This window comes from Electrona antarctica (genome assembly GCF_951216825.1).
Source record: "Electrona antarctica genome assembly, chromosome: 6".
In the NCBI taxonomy this organism is placed as follows: domain Eukaryota; kingdom Metazoa; phylum Chordata; class Actinopteri; order Myctophiformes; family Myctophidae; genus Electrona; species Electrona antarctica.
Genome location: NC_136811.1, coordinates 41,784,270 through 41,806,355, shown reverse-complemented (window position 1 = coordinate 41,806,355; position 22,086 = coordinate 41,784,270). Strand labels below are relative to the sequence as shown.

Sequence of the window (22,086 nt, the reverse complement as noted above, 5' to 3'; positions counted from 1 at the left end):
TCCCTTTTTTTGTATAGACTTTTGTTTGTCATTTTGAATTGTGTAATGTGATGTTATTGATTTTGTTTTTTATAAAGCTCTTTATCCCTGACGTTCTATTTGGTAATCATTTTTTTAAATAAATGCAAATGTTATGGTTTGAGCCTCAGTGCTCTTTGAGCCTCTGCTAGCCCATGGGCCTCAGGTAGACCTGAAATGAAACAACTGAACACTGTTTACAAAAATACATAACCCTACATTCAAAATAAAGAGCTGTGAATACCTGCCACATGTCATTTTGTGTCATCCATTTATCATTTACACTTACAGTATGTTCTGATCATATAACAGCATGACATTCCTAGTTATTTCTTCCTATTTGAGTTGGTTAGCTTGTGTGGGTGTATTGCTACAATAAATAGTGTTTCCTTATAATAGCCGTTGTCATGGCTGCTACTTTGATTGAGCAATCAATATTAATGCAATTCCAAGATGTCTGTGATCATTTAGTACTTTATTTCCTCACAGACATTGTATGTTATAAATTATTAATCACATTGTTTAACCAAATCATCAAACAATAATTCACAGATGAATAGATTATGAAATAATCTTTAGCCCTCCAAGTGGCTGTTATCAGTTATCAGTGGCAGCAAGTAGATTGTAGGCCTACAAACAGCTGCTGTTTGCCTCGGAGACACAGCCAGGATGGAAAGACCATTGTTCCTCCTCTCCTGTCTCCTTAAATATGGAGTTCTTGCACTCTCTGGTGAGTAACCGCCTGTAACTGTACTGTACTCATGGTTTGACCAAACATTTTTGTATGATGAGGGGGGAGCAATCAGCAATCAAACACAAATGTTTGATCAAACCATGTGACTCCCATTGGAAAAGCATTGTGGTGGCCCAAAAAAACAAAAAGCGACCAAACGTTGCTTGATTGGTGTTTGGTACGTGTGAACTAGGCCTCAGATAGTGAATCTATTTGTCTGTCTGTCCGTCCTGCTCCTCTTCTGGGTTGAGGTCTGACCTTCATACTGATGGACTTCAGGGAATACATGTTACCTTTCCAATGTTGCCATACAACACCAACACTACTAGGTGAGCCAGTAGAATCTCCCCACAGATAAACTCCATTGGGATTAGAAGCATGACAATAGCTGTACCAGTACCCTCCCAGAAATAGTCTAGCACAATGTACTGATGAATGGATATCCTGCTCTCGGTCTAGAGTGGAGAATCTCTGTCCATTGTGAATGCTCAGTGAGTCTCCTGTGTGGAAAGAGTTAAAAAGAGAATGTAATGCAGTACACTATCTTCATCTTCTTCATCATCATCATCATCATCATCATTGTAAATTAGTTCTTGTTTATACTATGAAAATAATTACATGTGTTGATTTTAGCTCTACTGTTGGGATTAAGAAATGAGTATAAAAATAATAGATTGTGTTTAGTAAAATTATTTTAAATAGCAGATCCACTAGTTGTGAGCTTGTAGATTTGTTATTTCCCCCCCCCCCCCCACACACACACACACACACACACACACACTGTATACAGTAATGCACTTATCTATTATTCTATTAATCAAATACAGAATTGATAAAATTGTTTACTGTTACATTCAACACAGAGTGTTAATTTAACTGAGGGTGTACGTTTGCCATTTTTTTTAAATTAAACTCAAACACTCAAGACTGTCTGTGTGTGTGTGTGCGTGCGTGCGTGCGTGCGTGCGTGCGTGTGATATAGTTATTTGTGGAAATCACTTACTCATATACTACTTATTATTAATGTATTCCTCCATTCATGTGGATAATTATGTTCCGTTGTGTTGACTTTACGTTCTCTGGGCAGGTGTAAAGTGTGTGTTGTGTTGTTTTGTCTAATCATGCAAATAGCTGCTACAGTATATGTGTTACTTCTATAGTGCCTTATACTTAACTTCATGTACATATACAGCACTGTCCTGTATCTGCTCGTCTTATGCTGCTATGTGTAGGCTATAGATATATTGAGTTTTATTAATGTGTTTAATGTCATCCACTACTTTACTCCCTGAAACCAGCGATGACAACAAAGGTGATTTCTAATTAGTAAACATACCTGCTCCTCCGCCCGTGAACTGGTCAAAGTGCAGCGCGTATCCTTGGTCCTCAGAGCCGATGTAGAAGTTGCTGTACTGAGCGTATGCAGAGTTCCCATCGAAGTCCTCCATGTCCACTCTCAGATCACTTCTCTTCTCGGTCAGATGGTACAGGCTCTCCAGACCTAAAGGACATAAAGACCAGTGTAAGGATCACTTCACCCATTTTGAACCTGACCCGACTATATATTTGGTCCTCACTAATAGTCATTATAATATGGTACTATTGTTGTCTCCTCACCTAGCCAGTATTCTCCATCAGCATTGCACTAATAGTCATTATAATATGGTACTATTGTTGTCTCCTCACCTAGCCAGTATTCTCCATCAGCATTGCACTAATAGTCATTATAATATGGTACTATTGTTGTCTCCTCACCTAGCCAGTATTCTCCATCAGCATTGCACTAATAGTCATTATGATATGGTACTATTGTTGTCTCCTCACCTAGCCAGTATTCTCCATCAGCAGTGCCAAAGCCTCTCTTGTATTCCTCCCAGCGTCTGACAAACAACTCTGTACCATCCATCCGTCTTTGAAAAACCTTAGGAGGGGGAGAGAGAGAAAGAGAGAGAGAGAGAGAGAGAGAGAGAGAGAGAGAGGTAAGGTGTGTACATTGAAGCAGTTTAACTGACACTTAAATGTCAGATCTTCCAGACATAAAAACAAAATATGGGAGTCAGAACTATACTATTTAGTTTCCTGCAAAATGTTTCTGAAAAAGTTATTCAGACTGAGAAGAAAGCTAGTGAAAGCTGCCATAAGTAATATTTTATATTAAGATAGTAAGCATTTCTGTCTAGATTCTGACTAGAATGTTTGTTCAGTAAAAAAATAAAATAATGTTTTAACCGAAAAAGTATAGTACTTTTAAAAGTATAGTACTTTAACTTAGTGCCACCCATGGATATGGCATTTAATACCCTTTCAATGCATTCAGTGCAATTGTTTTTACATAATGTAGTAAGATGACAACAGTGACATAACGTCTTGTAGGACATTGACATCATTCTTACGGTCCATTTCCCTCCATCGGTGTCCATGTCACAGTAGACCCTCACAGCAGTACCACCGGGATAGATGGTGTGGACCCCACTGGGTCTATTGTTGTCCAGGAGGTAGACGTCATGACAGTCTCTTGGCTGGGAACTAGTCACAACCACCGGAGTCAGGAGACACACGACCAACACCACAGGAAATCGCTAGGATTTCAAAATTGGATGAAAAACAAAATGTGTTGTTATTTATATTAGGCACTAATTTAGGCATGTAGCAGACGCTCTTCATTCACCACCACTAGGGGGCGCCAAAAGTCCCAGACCGCCACCATATATATTTTATTTTATTTTTTATTTTTTTATTTTTTTCATTTTTTTAAAAACACGAAAAACACGTCCTTGGCGCTCCAGGACATCATGAAAAAGAAGTTAAATAAGTCCTTGGCTACCATTGAGTTAATTCAGAGCGATTTAGTAAGAACACAAAGGTAAATACATTAAATGCATAAAGATAGTAATCTATAGGATCATAGGGAAACCAACAGTAGAATATGCACCAAAAACACACTACTGTAGGCCTAATGTATTTAATACAATTATTCATACGGTCGTACAGTATGAAGATATGTTCACATTTTAAAATATATTTTATAATATATTTAAACTGTTTGTGTTTTGTTAGTTAATTCCCTATACTTGATCATCAAAGCATCACTTTCTATCCTGTAATCTGATAATTTTGCCAATTTTTATGAAAAGTGACAGTTTGGGACATATGAGGTTTCGACCCACAGAGACAGAGAGACTATATTCCATATTCATTGAATAATGTTTGGACACGGTCCCTGTCGCACTATTCAAATACATTCAGCCCATTCAGGACGGGAACCCCTTTTGGTGTTTTAAGAATTATGTTACACTTTAGCTATTGAAAAATAGCAGATCTACAGTACGTAGTGCCGCGTTACGAGCTTGTAGATCTGCTATTTTTGAAAAATCTTGAAAATGTGACGCAAATCTTTGAATATATAATCTTTCGGATGGGGGTCCACGAAAAAGGTTGAGCACCACTGGTATAGAAACATAGGTTTTTCCCCCCAAAGAATCATGATTTAGAAGATTTTATTTTAGAATCGGCCTCAGTCGTAAATGGGTTAAGTAAGTAAATAAGTAGGCCTAAGTAATTAAAGTAAATAAGTAGGCCTAAGTAAGTAAGTAAATAAATAAATAAGTAAATTAGTTTAGGGATAAAGGGTTCCTGCACTAGTCAAACATACAAATGGTTGTTCTCTCAAGAGGTCAGTGAAATACTCACCATGCTGGTTCAGAGAGTCCTCCAGACAGCTGCTACAGAGTCCTTGGTTGAGGCTCCTTTATATCCAGTAAGGTTACCACCAAAATGCCTTCAATGTCAACGTGTTTGTGTGGAACGCCCCATCGCTGACTGGAAAACCAGTGTTGGTGCCAAATGCTGCCGGGAAACCTGTGGGAACTTAATTTGCACCTGTGCATCAGGAGCAACGTATAGCTTTGCTTTGTGTCTCCACCAGGCCGAAGGCATGGGGTCCGGGGAGAGATTATGTTTTGCACTGTGTGTGTGTGTGTGTGTGTGTGTGTGTGTGTGTGTGTGTGTGTGTGTGTGTGTGTGTGTGTGTGTGTGTGTGTGTGTGTGTGTGTGTGTGTGTGTGTGTGTGTGTGTGTGTGTGTGTGTGTGTGTGTGTGTGTGTGTGTGTGTGTGTGTGTGTGTGTGTGTGTGTGTGTGTGTGTGTGTGTGTGTCGTGTTTCACAAAAAATCCTGTGTGAAACCAGAAATGTTTCAATGCAATGACCCAACCGAACAGCAGAGAGGTTTTTCTAGTGGAAGTTGGCTGTGCTTTTGATTCAAGTTTAGAGGAAGCTTTCCTTACTAAACAAGTAAAATATCAACCATTAGTACAGGCCATTATACAACTGGGCTATACGTGTCAGCTCATTGTTTTTATATTTGGCAGCCTGGGCCATGTCCACAGGCTAGTGGTCAGAGGCTTGAGGATTATAGGGTTGTCCAAGTGTAAAGCAAAGCAGCTTGCAACATACTGTTCAATCTCCTCCATTATAGGCAGTCTGTCTATTTGGAGGAGAAGGTGCTTTTTGTACCCATGATTTACTTTCGGTGTTGGTAATATGACAGACTGAAGTGACCAATGTTGGCTGTGATTAAGTTCATGTGTTGCCTATATTCTGCACATTTAGGGCTTGTTTGGACTCAAGCACATGATGTTTCGAGTGCGTGGGATATCAGAAGCAACTGAAAATATTTGTGCCCTTGATAATGTATTTTATAAATGTGGACTCAAATAAAGAAATTGAAATGTGTGTGTGTGTGTGTGTGTGTGTGTGTGTGTGTGTGTGTGTGTGTGTGTGTGTGTGTGTGTGTGTGTGTGTGTGTGTGTGTGTGTGTGTGTGTGTGTGTGTGTGTGTGTGTGTGTGTGTGTGTGTGTGTGTGTGTGTGTGTGTGTGTGTGTGTACTGTACCGTACTGTACTGTATGATGAGCTAATGACGTTCTGCAATGTTAATTTATTATTTTATACTTTGTTTTGTTTTACCTGTTTATTGTTAGTGTGATTGTCATTGTTCTGTGTGGTTATGGGTGGGTGATATCACTGGTATGCTGGGTGGGTGTGAGCCTGTGAGGTGAGGGGAATCTGGGTTTTGGTATGATGTCATGTGTTGTTGATGATTCATGCAGGCCTACAGTTATGTGATTTGTGAGGTTTTGTGTGTAACCCAGGAAGAATAGTTGCTACCCTAGGGGGATCCAATACAAATTTAATTCATGCACCTGACCTGGGCGCATTTGTCATGCAACATTAAAAGATGGCATTTGTATGTCTTCCCCATAATTGTGTAATTTTAGGGAAGTTTTGGCACATCACAGATCTACACTGGGATCCCAGTTACACTCTTACAGACAACCCCAAACTTGTGTGCGCGTCCAGTGGGATTCGTCCTGCAGCCAATCCTGGGAAATTTGGAGATCTCTGTGATGCACCATGGGATCTCATCAACTCCTCAGTGAATGCCATGAAGGACATCCTACCACACCCCGACTTTATCATCTGGACCGGGTACTGGAACCTACATTAGCACATTATGAAACATGGCATCTGACAAATGTATTTTTATATTATTGTATTTTATTATATTGCTTTGTACAGTAGTTGTTTGAAATGTTATACAGTACTACATGGTAGTAGTAATGGGTGAGGTATGTTTTGTACTGTATTAGTGAAGTGTTGTTGCTATTGAAGTACAAAGATTACAGCGGTAACCATAAAGTGTACTTATTATAGTATTGTTATTATTATTCTGTTATCTCGTTGACTTTATCAGAACAATCACTTTCCAGGATAATAGGCATACCTCTGCAAGGCATCCAATCATTCAATTTGAAAGCCATTTCTAAAATCACGTTTCTGGCCCAGGTTTATTGATTGATTGAATACTAATGTTTGCCCCATTGTGGTCCATCACGTCCATCTCTATTGCAGAGATATAGGACTTATCAGTGCTTTATTTTGAAAATGAAACCATAATTCAGTTTTACTGAGGTTCCCAAACTCTTTCATCCACTTTGGCCCCGGAGTTGTGCAGTAAAACTAGCAATACAAGAAAAGTTTGTAATGGAAAAAGATTAACTTAACAATTACTAACTCTTATGGGGGGGACAGTGGCACAGTCACTATAGTGTTGTCGCCTCACAGCTAGACCCTCACAAAAATCATGCAGTAATCCTGGTCTCTAAACTACCTCCCCCTGGCCAGCCGGGGCGCCTGATGGAGGGGAAAGGAACTGGTCGGAATAACGTGTTCCTTCCACACGCTACGTCCGGCCAGGGAAACTCCTCCCTGTCAGGTAAAAAGAAGCAGCTTGGACTCCTCTTGCATAGAAGGAAGCATGAGGTCAGTCTGCTGCCCTCCCCAGGTAGGCAGAGGAAGTGTAGCGCCCAGGATTACATTATTAGATAATTTACACTGGGTGAAAAAATGGGTTGCAAAAACCATGGGATAAAAATGTAAGAAAAAAAAGTATTAACTTTTATTATTAAAATTATAATAACAGGGAAAACAGAGGGTAAAGTTTCATCTTATAGCCAAATCTTAAAGAAAGATGAAAGAGGAAGATTTACAGTTGCTGAAAACATATTTGTGAGGGATTTTTTAATGTTTACTTAATAAATGTTTCTACCTTCATAGAGATGACACTCATAGTGATCTGGGAGAAGAGGCAGTGCTTTTGATTATTGGCAACATCACCCACCTCATAAAGCAAGTGTTCCCAGGTGTGTCATTGAATTTCTTGGAAGGTCTCAAAGGCCAATTTGGCAGCTTAACGCTTTCAAATAAGACAGATGAATAATAATAAATAAAAATAAATTTGAACTTGTCCAAAACTCTCTCAACCTCAGATCAAATGCTTGGTTACGCTATGTCATTCCCCCAACTAAATCTGAGGCTGGAAAAAAAAGCATTGCTTATTTCGGACCCTGGTCTTGGAATGGCTGCTGTGATTCCCCTAGTGAGCTTTAAAAGGATTGCCATGGGCACACTTCCCATGCACTGCTCCTGCTTTGACGTATAGCAAATGTCTGCCTGCTTTTTAGTCTACTAAGCAATGCTTAGTTTTTATTTATTAGTCCTTATTGGTCGCGTTACTAAACGTTCCTGTTCTCCCTTTGAGCTTCTTAGTAGTGGGTACTGTATTTATGAGCATTGTATGTCTGTCCTGTTTTTTTGTTGTGTATTGTTTTGTTACTGGCAGAGCTGTGTCACTTATTTTGCCTCTTGTCTTGGCCAGTTCACACTTGTAAAAGAGACTTAAGTCTCAATGTGGTTTTTACTGGTTAAATAAAGGTTAAATAAAAAAATAAAAATGAGCTATCATGTTACCAATCCTCTTCATCATGAAATGTCAGAGACCAAAGTATACCCAGCTCTGGGTAATCATGACTACCATCCCAAAAGCCAGCTCCCAGCTGAACAGAACTACATGTATGAGCAGATATAGCACAGATGTGGAAAGACTGGCTGGATCCAGAGGCTCAAATAACTTTCATCTAAGGTACACAATGGATCCATATACACTCTCAATGCGAAAAGAACACTCACAATATTATTATTAAACTGGTTGGAAATGCTACATTATTTAACCATGTCAGCCCTGCGTTGTACTTTATCATATGACGGTGTTGTTTGGTAAAAAAAAATAGCCAATCAACAAGCTCACAATGTGTTGCGATGTGTTGTATGCTTGTAGACTGGCTCGCAATTTTTGCAATATTCGCCTTTATAATGACATGCCTGAAATAGGGACACCAGTTTGAAAGTATGGGTACATACATTTTAAACACTTCTATGATAGGATCACTGAAAGCTAAATACTGAAATATACATAATTACATTATTCTTACATGTTTCACAACTTCCAGGGGGGTACTACACAGAGAAGCTGCTGAAACAACCTGGCTTTATGATCTTGGTGCTAAACTCTAACCTTTACTATGACCAGAACAAGGTGACACAGCACACAGAAGACCCGGCTCAACAGTTCAACTGGGCCGATCAGGTTCTAACAGAAGCTGCCAACAAAAATGAAAAGGTGAAAGATAAATGACTTCAAACTGAAAGCACAAGCTAAACATAGCATCAGTTTCTCTTTAGTTTATGAACTAATCCCACACTGCTCTGTCTGGTAACAAGACAACTCACCCCTAAAGCCACTTTTGGTGAGTTGTCCAGACAACTCACCCCTAAACGTGAAGACATCTCACCCCTGCTTTTTTAGGGGTGAGATGTCTTCACTTTCCGGGGTGAGATGTCTTCACTTTTGGCCACTTTCGGGGTGAGATGTCTTCACGTTTAGGGGTGAGTTGTCAGGACAACTCACCAAAAGTCTGACTGAATATGTAGCCTTTGAGCTATACTTTACTGAATATTTCACAAGAATATAACACAACAGTCAAATGTACGGTCAAATGCAATGTAGTTTATTTAAATATAGAAACATTGTAAACAAAGTTCAAACAGCAGTTTGTACAAAAAATATAAAAAAAAGGTAAACATCAAAAGTTTAGAAAAACATCAGTTTGTACAAAAAAATATAGAAAAAAGTTAAGTATAGAAAAAATGTAAACTAAAAAATATAGTAAAAAGTTGTCATAAAAAAAAAAAAACATCAGTTTGCTACAAAAACACTAAAAAGTTGTCTACAAAAAGAAAGAAAAAAGTTGTGCTGTGTGCAGTGCAGTGTGCAGTGTGCTGTCCCATTTTGGTCAAAAGTTGTGCACTAAAAAGTTGTCATATCTACAAAAAGAAAGACAAAAGTTGTGCTGTGTGCTGTCCCATTTTGGTCAAAAGTTGTGCAGTGCAGTGTGCTCATCTCCACACTGGGGCATTCACTTCAGAAGCGAGAGTTAGCATGTCCATGATGGTCAGATCGTTCCTTTCCAAGTCCTTCCACAACTGGGCCAGATTGCCCTGTGTAGCCTTGGTCTGCTTTCGCTGGTAGCGGCGTAGCTTGTTCTCTGACACCATACGCAGCTGGAAGTCGATCAAGGTACTCTGCCTTTGAAGCGCAAACATTATCCACAAACGACCCCCCCCGGCCCCCCCCCCCCCAATGCTGCATAGAGAGAGAGAGAGAGAGAGAGACGCTCTACTCCTTACAAGTGTTTCACCGGATTTTACTGTTAAATAAATAAATAATTAGCCGTGACTGCGCACGTCTGTAGGAACCGATAGTTAGATCCGAAATTGAATTATGCCTACTGTAATGGGTGCCACGGAAAGTACAGACAACTCACCCCGCAATGTCAGAAAGTGAAGACAGCTCACCCCGGAAAGTAAAGACATCTCACCGGGGTGAGATGTCTTCACTTTCCGGGGTGAGATGTCTTCACTTTCCGGGGTGAGATGTCCGGGGTGAGCTGACCGGACATCTCACCCCGACATGTCAAAAAGTGAAGACAACTCACCGGGGTGAGATGTCTCGTATTCCTTTGTCTTAGGTGTATATCATAGGCCATGTTCCACCTGGTGTCTTTGAGAAGAAGCGTAATAAGTCTTGGTACAGGTCTAATTTCAACAGACGCTTCCTGGAACTTATTGTGAAACACTATCCAGTAATAAAGGGACAGTTCTTCGGCCATCAGCATATGGACAGTTTTCGCATGTTCTACAGCTCAGACGGTAACCATTAAAATGCCTTTCACCTCAAGAACAATTGATTAAGTAATGGTGAAGCGTGTTCTGATATGCATGTCCGTTGTAATGAGCATTTCTCATTTGTCACATCTCGACCTCTGAAGTGAAGTCTTTTAGTATTAAATTCCTTTAAATTCCTCCAGGCTCCACCTATCAGTACAATGTTCATTAGCCCAGGGGTGACGCCGTGGAAGACCACGTTACCAGGAGTTGTTGGTGGAGCTAATAACCCTGGAATCCGTGTCTTTGAATATTTAACCTCTATTTAACCAGTAAAATCACATTGAGACCATAGTCTCTTTTACAAGTGTGCACTGGCCAAGAGAAGAGGCAAATAAATGTTACACAGCTCTGCCAGTAACAACAAATACAGGACATAACAAGACAAACATATGACGTCCGTAATACCAAAAACCAACTACCAGGGAGACTCAGAGAGAGTCTAAATAGCTATCCACTAAACCAAGTACAGACTAAAAGAGACTAATATGACACCCAAACACTCCTAGTAAGAGAAGACTAATTTGAACCCTATTTGTATTTTTCTCTTATGGTTGTATGTACAGAATATAAATCTGTGTTAATTTAACTCTGAGTGTAAAAATGGACCAGGTTGTATTTGAGTCCATTTTTACACTTTCTGGGTTCAATTAAGATCGGGTTTTACTGTGCAAGTGTAACTTTATTTTATTTTATCCTTTTACTAAAGTGCTCATTTTAATCTGTCTAGACAAGAATCATGCTTGCAATCACAACATGTCTCTGTGTTTGACAAATAGGATGTGGTGACCTACTTCCTGAACCTGACAATTTACAATTTACAATTTAGGCATTTAGCAGACGCTCTTAATCCAGAGCGATTTACATTAGGCAAGAACAAAAGTATGGGAATACATCACATATATAAAATGCATTTATCAAGAAACATGCGTAAGCTAAGAACGTAACTAGAACATATCTATATAATGACACTATACATATTAACTATACATATATACTATACTATGCTATACATATGTACTATGATGTGCTATGACTACATACAATGCAATTATTGTGCTGTCTACATGACATGCTATAAGTCTGTTTCAAATGCGACCTATGCGACCTATGCGAACACAGCACAGGAACGGTGGGAGAAGGAATACCGTCTGACCGAGAGCTTCAGAGTAGCAGACAGCTCTCCAGCATCCATGCACCAGGTTCTGGACCGCATGGCTACGGACCACTGTTACCTTCAGAAGTACTACGATTACAACTCTGTCAGCTTTGAACTGTCACACTGTGATGCTGAATGCCGCACTGACCATGTGTGTGCTGCCAGGGAAGTGGACTTTGATAGGTGTGGCAGCGGTGGCCGAACGGATAGCGGCGCGGTCTAGATACCGGAAGGTTCCCAGTTCGAATCAGCCGTCCGACACGTTAAAATTAACACCGCTGAAATGCCCTTGAACAAGGCATCAACCACTACGATGAAATGTGTTCTATGAGCAGGGCCTGGCTGGAAACAAGTTCTTGAGCTTAGTCCAGATACCCTGGGTAAATATAGATTTCATTTCATTTCATTTCAGGTACAGCCATTGTTTGGAGAGAGAGGATAGAGGATAGCAGTTGGGGCAGCTGCAACTAGGCCTAGTTTAACCCAAATGCCAGTCCTCAGTCCGATGTGGCTCAATTAGAGTGACAGCTTTATTGTTATAGCTGCTGGCCAGTGGCCTAACAAAATAACTTGATACGTTGTCATATAGTACTGCTGTTTGATCTGAGTTATTGGAGTTACAATTTGGAATGTTTGGCCTATTATTATGTTTGGCCTATTATGTGAGTATTACCAAGTGGGTTTGTAGATTGTTTGTCAATTTCAGTGAAAAACCCTTAAAAATGTCAGAAATGGACCACAAGGCAGGTTTGCAGAATGAATAAAGCTTTTTATGTTAATCCAGGCCTGGATAACATAGGTGAAAACATTACAACTAAAGAAAAGACAACTCAAAATTCAAACACCACAACTTAACAGAGAAGGTGCCCACACTCAACTGAGCAATCCACCCAAGATGCTCCCCATATCAGATCTTCAGGCACCACACCCCACCCCACTTCACAGTGAGGCTTCAAGGCAGCTTCCCCATAACAGCATCTGTGCAGATACAAAAGAAAGCATATTAGATTCCATGTCACAGCAGAATGTGCAGCTTCTGTGCGACTGAGCATACAATACAGCATAACATACAATGAATGAATAACGCTGAACATTAGAAAATGCATGTGTCTGTCAGGGGCTGCTATGTCAGTCAGCTAGTGAAGTATATGACTATCATTTGGTAAATTGCGCACATTCCGCACAAACATGGCATTATATAGCATGTTTAGATTTTTGGTACCCAGCATTGGTGAAATAGGCTCATCTCTCTCTGTCTATGCACCATTTGATATGAAAAACTGTTTCTTAGGTCATAAAACTAAGTTATGTGTCATTAAATAGATTAATATACTGCCAACCAGCACACCTTTTGTTGTGATATTAGCCCATGCACAGTACATCTTAGTCTATGTACTTGAACTTGAGATACAGTGTACTTGATATGTATTGTGTACTGCCGGTACTGTAGCATTCTTTATAGATAGGCTACGAGAGACATCTAGGCGACAGCAAGGTCAGCCTTGCTGCAGTAGGCACGTTCTTCTGTCTCATATCTTATTGTTACGTCATGATGATCCAGCACTATATATGTTTCATGTTTGTGTAATAAACTTTGTGAACCTTTGTGAAGGATTGTCACACACCACCCAGCCTGCACACACTACCTGTCTGTCAACCCAGACGAGGGTCCCGTATTTAGATTACAACACCTTTGTTGAAGGGTAGCCTAATAAAAAAGGAAAGAGATACTGCATCATTAAAATGTCTGAAATGCAGTGAGACACATGACAGGGTGCAAAGCCAATTTTCATACAGACAATAAAGTAGTTGATTGATTATTTGAATGAATGAATGAAGCTGCAAGACTGGCTGCACTAGGAGACAACTATGTGTGAGACAACTATGTATGCAAGACAGTGTGCAGAGTTGCTGCTGGACCAAGAGTGAGGCCTGTGAAGCATTGATTTTAGACAAAACAATTACAGTTAATTTTATTTATGGCTTCTATAATACCAGTAAGAAGCCCTAAGGGGCGAGGTTGCGCTGAAACAACAGAGATTCTTAATACGGCACAGTTGAGAAGCAGGAGTTAAGCTATTAATCTGGTGTCAGTGAGGTCAGATATAGAGTTGCTGGCCGGCTCATATATGCAGATCTAATATGTCAAACCATGCATGGCTAATTGGCTATCCTCAGGGTTTGATGAGGTCAATGCCGTGATCTTCATATATGGAGATCCAGGTGATGATAGTCAGCTCCACATATGGAGATCCATGCGTTCCCTGGCCAGATGGCGGCACTGCTCGTTGGGAGTCTCCTCCGTGAGAGTGTGGAGGTCACGCTGCTGGGGCAGATCGGCGTGTGAACACAGACTGCTGGATGAGTGCTGTCGCTTTGGCATGGGATCAACTTTGACCAAATGTACAATAAAAAATCACACCCGTGTGAACTGAGTGGTGTAAGGTCTTATATAGACTGATCAGCTGTGGTCTGACGTAATGTCTGACGTAATGAAATCAGCATCAACCAATCAGCATCAACCATGCTAATTTTTTGGTACGAACAGACGGACAGACACGTAAACTAACAAAGCCAGTTGTAGGAGTGGTTTACACCACTCAAAAATATTGTGTGATCATATATGGAGAGTTGGAGACGTGATGTTACGATGCGTGACCATATATGGAGACGTGATGTCACGATGTGTGACCATATATGGAGACATGGGTGACTATACGTGATGTCACAATGTGTTATAGGTGTGGGGTGACGGATTGACTGACGGGAAATGTAAGTTTTCATAGTAAATGCGACCTGCAGTCGCAATTATGTGTTTCCTTTCCCAGCAAGCCAAATGACGTCATGATGACGTTATGATGACGTCCTCCAGTGACTCCGGTGACGTTCAGGACTAGGCCAGCTCACAGCCCATATGGGAATGATCTTTACGTCATTTCCTAGGACGTCTTCACCAGTTTTAATAATATAGCTTATTCTGGGCAAGATCTGACCAGTTATGATATGACCTAAGTTGATCTGGCCTCGATCGAACTCTCTCTGATTCATCCAGGGACGTCCGTCTTAGTGGGCAGAATTTATGTTGGTTGAAATCAGGTGATTCTGGGCAAGATCTGACTAGTCTTGGATTGACCTGATCTGGCCCCAATAGAGACGTCACTGATTCACTTTTGAGGCCATCAGGCTGAGGCTCTGAGTCACTCTGCTACATTTAAGAAAGATGAAAATATATACACAGCACACTTTTTGGAAATGTAATTTTTTAAATCTGCTAGTGTCAAGTGTTTTGTAAAGATAATAGAACGATTAAAATGATTTACACAACGCATTGAGGTGTCCCACACGTCATTCTGTATTTACGGAGTCTGACTGGATGGGGCGAGTCATAGAATGGATGTACAGTACACTTTGTGATGTATGACAGTTAATGTTTTTTGTACAACTAATACAAGTATGCATTTTGCATGCCAAATACACATTTTGACATAGTATGCTGTAGTCCAGCCTGACCACAGGCAGTATTTTGATGGAATCGTGCACTTAAAAAAGACGATAAAAGCATGAAATTTGGCATACCGTTGGAGCATGCCATAAGGAACATTTTTGGCTATAGGGCCATCGCAGATTTGTCCAGTGGTAACCATGGTAGCCATTTTCCAAAATGGCCACCACCTGCTGTTATTTTAGACCACCTAGGATTTTGATTCTGGTGACTAATCGTACATTTTCAAGGATGAGGAACACAGTGGTACTATTTAGATTTGTCCCGTCGTAACCATGGCAGCCATTTTCCAAAATGGCCACCACCTGCTGTTGTTTTACCAATAACTCAAGTTCTAGACCATATATAGGATCTTGATTCTGGTAACTAATCATACATTTTCAAGGATGAGCTCTCTCCGGGTGGAGTGAGGGCTTATTACAGGAGGTGGGCTTTCTGACCTTTGACTCATCCCTTTCAGGCACAGTGTTTGACTTCACTGGCCACTGCAGGGTACTGTGGGAGAGAAACTTTGGTCTCTGCACTCTGATTACGTTCAGGGTTTTTTGGTGGAGACTTTACCCTCATGACATTGTTGCTGTGGCAGTTGATCTCCTTACTGCGAGCGGTGGCACACTCTGGGTCTCTGGGCATTGTATCTTGGTGACCTCCTGCCAGTGTTTCTCCACACTTCTCATGAGCTCTGTGTTCAGGGCTCTGCTATAGTCAACATACATTGTCTTGGCTGGAGGTTGCTTTCCAGGGCTCTGGCTGGGCCCTGCAGGGTCTTGTGCAGATGGCTGCTGACCCACCTGGAAGCCCCAACCTCACTTTCTCGGTTGGTGTGATTAGGTGGGGTTGTCTGCCCCAATCAGGATGAGGGGTTTGACCCTTTCAAACTGTTGTAGCGGTAGTCTGGTCAAGTGTCTGTAATTGGTTTTGAGGCTAGATCCAGGATATGATTGCTCACCCAGCCCCAGGTGACTTGAGGTGAAGGCTCCGTGGATTTGGTAACATTGCTTTGGCTGACATGCTGGGGACACAGAACGACACTGATGCCCCCTTCAGTGTATTCACATTCCTATAGATAGAGTGTACAAAGACTGAGGGCGGCCATAACTGTCACCAGTGACGCATCATAGTGCAGAATGGTAGCCTGGTTTCCAGCCCATAGACCCTGCCCACTCAGGAAGCTCAGAGTCCGATAATTAGGCTAGCAGAATGGTACACTTTCAAATTGATGGAGCAGCAATAGGAGAATTCTGTTTTTGACCACACTGGTGGCGCTATAATATGCCAATGTGAAAAGGGTGCCATTTCTTCATACGCCTTTGATGGCAATTGGATTATTTGAGTCATTTTGTTCCAAAAATGTGTTTTGCAAAAATCAACCTGTTGGTGGCGCTATAACAGGCCAATGTGAAAAGGGTGGGATATATTCCTCAGCCTAGTAAGAAAATGTGTGAAAGATTTCATGTAAATTGCATGCTGCGTTCATGATTTGAGGCTTTTGTTCAAAACGGGGCAATCTTACTGTGAAAGCCAATTATAGCCAATTAGGATGGAATATGAAATATCGGACAGATCCGACTTGAGCACATGACCATAGAGATACTGTGTAACGATTTGTGAGATTTTTGGACAGAATCTGGAGGAGTAATATCAAAAAATGTGTTTTACAAAAGTCGGCCTCCTGGTGGCGCTATAAAAGGCAGATGCGGAAAATGCAGGTCAAAGGTTTGTCCTTGCAGGCCTCTAGGGAGTGTGCATGCAACGTTTCACGCAGATCAGTGCAGTTTTAGGTAAAAAATGTGAAAATCTGCCTCATGGTGGCGCTATAACAGGCCGTTCTGGAAAATGTGGGGCAGAGGTTCATCGTTGGCATCCAGGGAGTGTGTGTGCAAAGTTTGGCATCGACCGGGTTAACGGTGCCGGAGATTAGCTGGTAACGGACGGACGGAAGGACGGACACACGGACGGACGGAGTGCAAACTAGAAAAAGTGCCCTTCTGGGCACAGGTCTCCACCAGGAGGATAGGACTGTGTGAGATGTTTGGCAAAATGTTTAGGAGTAATATAAACATGTTTTGATGGCAATTGGATGATTTGAGGCATTTTGTTCCAAAAATGTGTTTTGCAAAAATCAACCTGTTGGTGGCGCTATAACAGGCCAATGGGAAAAGGGTGGTATATATTCCTCAGCCTAGTAAGAAAATGTGTGAACGATTTCACGTAAATTGCATGCTGCGTTCATGATTTGAGGCTTTTGTTCAAAACGGGGCAATCTTGCAAACTGTGAAAGCCAATTATAGCCAATTAGGATGGAATATGAAATATCGGACAGGTCCGACTTGAGCAGATGACCATAGAGATACTGTGTAACGATTTGGGAGATTTTTGGACAGAATCTGGAGGAGTAATATCAAAAAATGTGTTTTACAAAAGTCAGCCTCCTGGTGGCGCTATAAAAGGCAGATGCGGAAAATGCAGGTCAAAGGTTTGTCCTTGGCCTCTAGGGAGTGTGCATGCAACGTTTCACGCAGATCGGTGCAGTTTTAGGTAAAAAATGTGAAAAGCTGCCTCATGGTGGCGCTATAACAGGCCGTTGTGGAAAATGCGGGGCAGAGGTTCATCGTTGGCATCCAGGGAGTGTGTGTGCAAAGTTTGGCATCGACTGGGTTAACGGTGCCGGAGATTAGCTGGTAACGGACGGACGGAAGGACGGACGGACACACACACACACACGGACGGAGTGCAAAACATACTCTCTCCCCATGCCTTCGGCCTGGTGGAGACAAATACTCTCTCCCCATGCCTTCGGCCTGGTGGAGACAATAATAAAGTACCATATGAGGATGTGTGCAGGTTCTTGCACTTCCATCAAACACAGCAGTTAGCACAGTTAGCCTCGGAAACCCAGACGTTTTTATTTCCAGGAAGAAAAAAAAACTGCACAGTTGACCCAGAAACACCAACGCACACAACCGGCGGTGGTTTAGTAAACCAATGACTGTTGGCTTGACACTGAGCTGCAGCCCAGTGTTGATTTCCTTGAATAAAACTATGAAGGAAAATGTTCGACTAGTAAGATCTACACAGTTAGTTGTCCAACCTATTTAATATAAAATTAGGTGAAAGAGAAGTTGTGTTCAATTCATGCAACTAATCCCATATGATTCATCCATGTTGAGCCTGTAAGCACTTACTCACTAACATTACCAGTGCTCAGTAGACCAATCACAACATTAACCAGTACTCAGTAGTCACAAACATGTAAGAAGGGTCAAAGGTCAAGAACCACTGGTCTAACATTTAAATATAATTTAGTTTGTGTCATATTTGCTATAAATTACATGGAAACTAATTTGTCAAATGACATTTATACTACCTTAGAAACAAATAAAGGTTGTAATGACTTCACTTAAATAAACTTAAAGTAAACATGTTTGTTGTTTTTTTATTTTATTTTTTATTATTATCATTATTATTTTAAAAGAACCTGCAATGGGAAACTGCCCTAAAGTCACCCGTTCTTTCATACTTGGTGTAAACTTGTGATGTGACAATATCAACTGAAGTTAATGTGGCAATAATATAAACTGTATATGAAGTTGATTTTCCAGAACTTCAGTTCATCAAAAACAAAATGGATAAACTATGCTGTGTCAGTATTGAGGAATTTAAAAAGGGTATCTTTGAAAAACAAAGAAAGGGTCCCGCACACTGTCAGACACTTGCCAAAATGTTGCTCTTTATTGGGTCGACGTTTCGGTCGATTAGACCTTCTATTCATCAGGACAGACAATCTTCTGAGGTGTGCATCTGCCTTTTGCTAAAAAGTGGAGTGAGGAACTAACTAACTGAATTAAAACAATCATCATCCAAGTGTTATATATACAGTATATAGTCTGACTCGTATGGGATTAATAGTATAATTTTTTTGCCCATAAATGTAACAATCCAATAATTATAATATGAATCTACAACATAATCATCTAAATTTGGTTAAATTATATGTATTTATATGTTCCTCAGCTTTAAAATGTATATTTCCTTGCATTGGATGGACAATTATCTGGCCTGTGAAATGCTCTTGATTACTAAGAAACATGTATCTTACCAAAGAAAAGAGCAACAAAATAGTGAAGTGCAGAACTCATTGTTCTCAACAACAACAAAATCATGCTACTAACAAAAATAAGAGTTTGCTTCTTTCATGATCGGCCACAAGTGCCCTAAACAAAATATTAAAGTCCATAGACTTGGCTGGCACATGCCGTAATCTTCAAAAGCCATGCATGCCATGCATGGAGGGCCTATAGAGCCCCTCAAAAACTGTACACCCTTTTGAGGAACCATTCTATTTTTGTCTTTGTTGAACACAACAGCAAATAGAGCGGAAAAGTAAACTTCAAATGGAACATCGTAATTTCTGGGAAATCCATTTTGATCCACCCCTAAACACCCCAGATATATAAACTCTGTTCTGATGTCAGTTCTGGAGAGGACTGTTAATACCTTCTGAAGTTTCTTTTGGTCTTAGCTTCTGCACAGATTTGAGTTTTATTTCAGTTTTAGCAGGTAAAGATTTTTTATTATGACTTTTCTGCAGTTAGTGTGAAATCTAATTGCTGATGTTTTCAGGTGTCTCTGGACGAATAATGCTGTCTGCTGCATTTTTCTTCATTTGTATACAGGCAATTTAACACTATATTATTATAACAAGAGATCAGTTCTCCAGAATAATCTTGGAGGCCCAATTAAGATTTTCCCACAGATATCTTATTCAAGACAACATACATAGTTAGGGGTCAAGTTTTCCTTTGTCATGAAAGAGAATTTTAAAAGTAAAATAGAAAGTTGTGATCATATAGTATTGAGCATCATAATGTGCATTCCTTACCAATTACATTTATATTATTAAATATGTTGTAGTAGTTTTTTTCTTTGTTTTATAATAGGTAAGCTTTTGGTGTGTGAGGTTCTTCCAGCGGGGAAATGCCAAGGGTGCAGAAATGTTGCTTTATTTACTTATTTGTTCTACTGGGGGTAAGTGTTACGTATAAAGTAACTAATAAATATATTATGTAAGGTTCGGTGGACAAGAAACTATAAAGGGAACAAAACGGGTGGATGTTCAGTTGGACCACACCATTATATTTTAATTAAGCTTTCACTTACAAAAATAAATAAATAAACATTCTATGGGTTTCCATAAAAACAAATCTCTTCACTGTGGTTTTGTTAATCTACTATTTCAACGAATGTAATATGTGCAGGTATTTTCGCCCATTGTTCGCCTGTTATTACATGCCTAGAAGAGGGAGGATAGGCCGGGTTAATAAAGGCGATAACAAAGTAAAGTTAACATTTTCTTAAATTCATGGTTAATTGTACGGTCTTAACTTTCTCTAGCAAGTTAAACAAATCTCTGCTACAGTACGTCATTTGCATACCATACTGAAATAAATTGAAACAACTGGTTTACAACAAGACAGCATACTTTGGAAATGTTTTGGCTGTAATGCAAACTATAACTAAGTATACTAGTGCCCACTGCCTAGTACAGTGGGCTAAACATGCTGCAATGCTAAAACAACATCCAAATAAAATAGACAATAAATGATTAATTGTATTTTGGTAATTATTTATGAGTAATATACCAAGACTTTGCCAGTAGCTATATAACTTTCTTTATGACCAGGTAACAGGTTGCTACATCTATTTTTATCATCTGTGTGTATAACTGAATATTGTAATTAGTTTTAATTCAATGGTTTTCAACCAGTGGTCCGGGTATACACAAGTGGGCCTTGAGGGGGTTCCAGATGGTCCCCAGCTAAATGAGGCAGAGTTGCTAACCAAATGGACCCTGTCCCTGTACTGTAGATCTTTAACTCTTGAGCGTAAAATTAAACCAAATGGACCCGTACGGGTCCTTTTGGTTTCATTTTATGCTGTCAAGAGTTAAATTATTGTTAAACATCTGCATTACTTATTTTTCAAGAAGTCTACACAATTATAGAGAATGTAGAATAATTGGTATTTTGATCAATGGTTGCCTGGTATCCAGGGTTCCTATATGAAACATCAATGCATTGAATTGTGGACAAAATCTTCTTTAGTTTGGGGTCTGAGAGGCTAAATGTCATCAAGTGGTGGTCCAGGGCTCAAATACTGAATAAATAATGGGCCTTTATAGAAAAGGGGGTGAAAACCACTGTTTTAATTGATCAATATCTCTATAACTGATATAAATCATTATTGGAATATTTGTTGAGTAACAGTGGTCCAGCAGGTAAACTGAAAATATGTCTTCATGGTGCGGACTTTCCAATTTTATGCAACAAGGAGATGCCTCGTGTTATGTTTCATGCTATTTAGACCCCTGTTTCCCAAATGTATGGGCTCTTTATTTTTGTTTTCCCTGATTTCGTTTTTAATTATCATTTCAAGACATTTTGAAAAAACCTTTCCAAAAAAAGCGTTTTATTTTTTTCATGAATAAAAACAAATAAAACAAATAGAATAATTTCATGAAGAATTCAAAGAAGAATCTTAATAAATCACATACATTAGAAAACAAATGGTATAGGTAGTAGTGCAAATAGACGATCTGCTATTTTCACTAGTTTGGGTCCCTGGGTGATATCATATTTCTCTTTTGGGTCACAGGCTAAAAGGTTTGGGAACAACTGATTTAGACTGTAGCGTGAATTGTAAAACCAGTCTCTGAGTTCTGAGTTGTAGATGTTTTGTTCAGATTGCAGGATGTGTGTTGTTGATCCTCGCGTTGATGGCCACAAACTACAGTGCCAATGAGGTAATGGTTACTGTCTGGTAACCATGGTCTGTCTGTCTGTCTGTCTGTCTGTCTGTCTGTCTGTTGTTTTTGTTTTTTTTGCATACTTTATTTAGATTTTTGTCAAATAGTTGGCCTACACAACAATACAAGACATCAAATGACAAGCATAAGCCTAACAATACATACAAAACAAAAGACCATTGAAGCCAGATAATGATATACACAACGTACACTATTGTCAAGCACTGCCAGGAATGGCATCCACATTTTTT

At 40.0% G+C, this 22,086-nt stretch overlaps 1 protein-coding gene and 1 pseudogene across 2 annotated transcripts; one reads left to right on the top strand and one right to left on the bottom strand.

Annotated features, from left to right (window-relative positions):
• Positions 1-658: 658 nt before the first annotated feature.
• On the top strand, positions 659-11,751 carry LOC306925094 (acid sphingomyelinase-like phosphodiesterase 3b; annotated as a pseudogene). The gene is made up of 8 exons: positions 659-748; positions 6,025-6,235; positions 7,364-7,449; positions 8,083-8,228; positions 8,596-8,765; positions 10,174-10,354; positions 10,513-10,627; positions 11,492-11,751. The product of its transcript is annotated as an acid sphingomyelinase-like phosphodiesterase 3b (transcript).
• LOC306924371 (microfibril-associated glycoprotein 4-like) lies at positions 941-5,739 on the bottom strand (the record flags this gene model as incomplete). Its single annotated transcript, XM_079502865.1, has 5 exons — positions 941-1,251; positions 2,088-2,252; positions 2,576-2,672; positions 3,145-3,277; positions 5,714-5,739. The coding sequence occupies 5 exons, from the start codon at positions 5,737-5,739 to the stop codon at positions 941-943; spliced, it is 732 nt and encodes a 243-aa protein (XP_079358991.1).
• Positions 11,752-22,086: the final 10,335 nt, after the last annotated feature.